Here is a 4247-nt window from a genome sequence, read left to right on the forward strand (position 1 = left end):
CAGGCATGTGCGACCACGCCCGGCTAATTTTGTATTTTATTGTTTTTATTTTTTTTTTTTTTTTGTGAGACAGAGTTTCACTCTTCTTGCCTAGGCTGGAGTGCAGTGACGCGATCTTGGCTCACTGAAACCTCCGCTCCCAGGTTCAAGCAATTCTCCTGCCTCAGCCTCCCAAGTAACTGGGATTGCAGGCATGTGCGACCACGCCCGGCTAATTTTGTATTTTTAGTACAGATGGGGTTTCTCCGTCTTGGTCAAGCTGGTCTCGAACTCCTGACCTCAGGTGATCCACCTGCCTCGGCCTCTCACAGTGCCGGGACAGGTGTGAGCCACCATGCGTGGCCTTTTTTTTCTTTTTTTTTTTTTAATAGAGACAGTTCCACTATATTGCCCAGGCTGGACTTTAACTCCTGGGCTCAAGCAATCCCCTCACCTCAGCCTCCTGGACAGCTAGGACTACAGGCATGCACCACTCTAGTTTCCTATTTTGTTATTGTTGTTGTTGTTGTTGTTGTTGTTATTGTTTTGAGGCAGGGGCTTGCTCTCTTGCCCAGGCTGGAGTGCAGTGGCACAATCTTGGCTCGCTGCAGCCTAGTCCTCCCAGGCTCAAACGATTCTCCCATCTCAGCCTCCCAAGTAGCTGGGACTACAGGTGTGCACCACCACGCCCAGCTAATTTTTGTAGTTTTTTGTAGAGATGGGGTTTTGCCATGTTGCCCAGGGTGGTCATGAACTCCTGGACGCAAAAGATCCACCTGCCTCTGCCTCCCAAAGTGCTGGGATTACAGGTGTGAGCCACTGCGCCCAGCCACAACTTTCCTATTCTTGATCACATTTTATGTGTACTGTAACCTAGAAAGGTGAAACACAGGGTATTATCCCCATTTATAGCTAGGGATCCAAACTTGTTTGCTGTCTTCCAAATGTGGGTTGTATTTTTCTGTTTCTTTGTTGTTACTCATGCTGTTTCCGTCACCTAGAATGCCCTCACTCAAAAACCCACTTGTCAAAATCCTAATCCTCTTTGAGAGCTAATCTAAGATTCTGCTCATTCCCTGAAGTTTTCTTTATTTTCCTAAGCAGTTGAATCTCTCCCTCTTTTGAACCCCAGAGCATTTTGCACTTCCTATTCGATTCATTTGGCAGTCATTTGTATACTCATCTATCCTCTCAATTGGATTGGGACCCCTTTTAAGGTTGTACCAGGAAAAAAAACCCACAACTACAACAGTAATAACTATATAACTAACTATAACTAACGTCTCTTAAACCCTTTATGCAGACTCTGTGCTAAGTACTTTGTCATTCAACATGCGTATACTTTGTGGGAAGTGCCTACAATGGCAGACACTGATTTAAGGGCTGGACATTTTACATTATTTCACTTATGCCTCACAAAAAACTAAATGGGATCGATGTTATTTTTAGCCCCATTTTACAGATGAGGAAACAAGCACAGAGCCCAGCAGATTAAATAAATTGCCCAATGCCACAAATTTAATAGGTGGTGAAACTGGAATTTGAACGCCACCATTCTAATTTAGAACCTGTGCTTGTCACTACTGCATGTCAGATAATTTTTTCTCATTCCTTTCTTCTCATTCCCATCCCCAGGTCCTAGCAGAGGATCTTCCATATGGAAGGTCCTGATAATTATAGGATAAATGGGATTGAATATAGAAGATGAAATCCAGAGAGATGGACTTTCCTAAAGTCATAGGGCTTGTTGGGATGAAAAATCTAGAATTTAAGTTTCACAGTTCCCAGCTCAGGCTATTTTATCTAGGCTGCCTTGTTTATTTAAGTCAGTTAGAGAAAGGGGAACCAAAGCAGCTATAAGCCTCTGTTCATGTGAGAGTTGTGGTGCCTGTGGTGAAGAAGTTAAAGATATTGTCAGAAAATTCTCGTAGCATAGGAAGTTGTGACTGAGATGGCTCAAAATGAAACAGAAAGCAAGTTGTGTAATCTCAGTATTTGTCAGGATTTTGCTTTTCCTGGCTTGCTTTGCACAGAATGTTCTCTGGATGAAAGCCCAGAAATCGCCAACATTTCAGACAATGCTTTCTGAGCCTTACTGTATTCCACATTTCATAACAGGACCCCTACCATGGAGAAGACTATCGAAGATCCCCCCACATCAGCTGTCTTGCTGGATCACTGTCATTTCTCTCAGGTCATCTTTAACAGTGTGGAGAAGTTCTACATCCCTGGAGGGGACGTCACATGTCGTTATACCTTCACCCAGCATTTCATCCCTCGTCAAAAGGATTGGATTGGCATCTTTAGAGTAAGTGATTAATTTAGTACCAAGTGATCAGAAACTAGAGGTGATTCTTAGTTACCTGACTGTGTGACTCTCTATGTATTATAAGCATTTTGTATAATATGTGTGGGCAATTTTTAAATTCTAGTCAAGCTCCACAGCACTTCTCTCTTCACACACTAATGTGTGCTGTGGGATTCAAGTTTTCATTTCAGTGTCAAGCTAAAATAAGATGGCAAATCATGTAATCCTCAAATTTTGTTGTTTTTTTTTTTTTGAAATAGAGTCTTGCTCTGTCACCTAGGCTGGAGTGCAATGGCATGAGCTCAGCTCACTGCAGCCTCCACCTCCTGGATTCAAGCAGTTCTCCTGCCTCAGCATCCCGAGTAGCTGAGATTACAGGCACCTGCCACCACATCTGGTTAATTTTTGTATTTTTAGTAGAGGTGGGGTTTCACCATGTTGGCCAGGCTGGTCTCGAACTCCTGACCTCAGGTGATCTGCCTGCCTCAGCCTCCCAAAGCGCTGGGATTACAGGTGTGAGCCACCACGCCTATCCTTATTGTGCTGTCAAAGACCAAATGTAAATGCTTTCTTGTTGTTGTTGAGATAGGGTCTTGCTCTGTCTCTCAGGCTGGAGTGTAGTTCACTGCAGCCTTAACCTCCCAGGCTCAGTGATCCTCCCACCTCAGCCTTCTCAGTAGCTGGGACTACAGGTGTGCAGAACAATGCCTAACTGATTTCTTTCTTTTTTTTTTTTTTGAGACGTAGTCTCGCTTATTGCCCAGGCTGAAGTACAGTGGCGTAGTCTCAGCTCACTGTAACCCAACCTCTCGGGTTCAAGCTATTCTCCTGCCTCAGCCTCCAGAGTAGCTGGGATTATAGGCGAATGCCACCACACCCTGCTAATTTTTGTATTTTTAGTAGAGACCAGGTTTCACCATGTTGGCCAGGCTGGTCTCGAACTCCTGATCTTGTGATCTGCCCGTCTCAGCCTCCCAAATCAAATGCTTTTTAAATGATCCTATTTTGAAATATTTATGTATGACTTGACTGAGATGGTTGACCTCATATGTCACTTCTGAGAGTAAACATTACTTCCTTACTTGGTATGGTGTTTAGTTTATTTTGATACAAATACCATAAATCTGGAAAGGATATTGAGGATATTGACATCCTGTGTTCAAAAAGTTTATTCCTGAATAAGTGCGTCTGACTACTTTATGATGATTTCCAAGGACTGAAAGTTTATGAGCTCCCTTAGTGACCTCTTTCAGTGTCTGATCACCCCATCAGTTCAAGTACAGAATGGTATTTTTAAGTTTTAATTAGCTTACTCTCTATGTCCCCTTCACTCTCCCATCTGTGTCTTTCTCTCTCATACATCTCACATACACCATAATGACAAATCTTCCTATTTCCAGAGACAGGAAATAAAGGTCAAATTTTAAGTAATTTATACTGCCAACTCCCAATGTCAGTGACCTTTGGTTTGACACCTCAGTATGTCATGTGCCTATTTGCCAGTGCTGTTCATCCTGAAATCAGACACCGTTCTCAACTGCACTGAGAAGGAGCTGTTGCTTATTTATATCCTTCATTGAATTCCTTTGCCTTTATTGTTTGGAACATCAAACTTATTGATGAGCAATTTAAGCTGGAGGTAGCAAGACTGGTGTTTGGAAATAGGGATAGTGGCCAACAGCAGGACACTGGCAAGTGTCGTGACAGCTCTTGAGACTGCAGAGCATTGAGTCATCAGACTAAAAGGTGTGTCAACACACCAGAATGTTTTCTGTCTTAGAAAGAAGATGGTAGTTGCTTTTCTTCTTCCTCATATGTAGCAAAGCATATAGGTCACATTGCCTGGTAAGAGTTTTCCACAATGGAGCTATAGCTTCACTGTCTAGTACTGCTGCTACTAGCCACATGTGGCTGTTAAGCACTTGAAATGTGGTTAGTGTGACTAAGTAACTGGATTTTA

At 42.9% G+C, this 4247-nt stretch overlaps 1 protein-coding gene across 4 annotated transcripts in view; it reads left to right on the forward strand.

The window, feature by feature from the left end:
- Positions 1 to 4247, forward strand: part of CALCOCO2 (calcium binding and coiled-coil domain 2) — a 33396-nt gene that overhangs the window by 8629 nt on the left and 20520 nt on the right. For 3 of the 4 annotated variants that reach the window (XM_011959885.1, XM_011959886.1, XM_011959884.1), the window contains exon 2: positions 2098 to 2287. The exons of the other annotated variant lie outside the window; for it this stretch is intronic. In XM_011959885.1, coding sequence (XP_011815275.1) covers positions 2108 to 2287 — 180 coding nt within the window. In that variant the 5' untranslated portion in view covers positions 2098 to 2107. The remainder of the gene's footprint in view (positions 1 to 2097; positions 2288 to 4247) is intronic. 4 annotated transcript variants of the gene reach the window in all.

This window comes from Colobus angolensis, unplaced genomic scaffold (assembly GCF_000951035.1).
Source record: "Colobus angolensis palliatus isolate OR3802 unplaced genomic scaffold, Cang.pa_1.0 Scaffold50, whole genome shotgun sequence".
NCBI lineage: Eukaryota > Metazoa > Chordata > Mammalia > Primates > Cercopithecidae > Colobus > Colobus angolensis.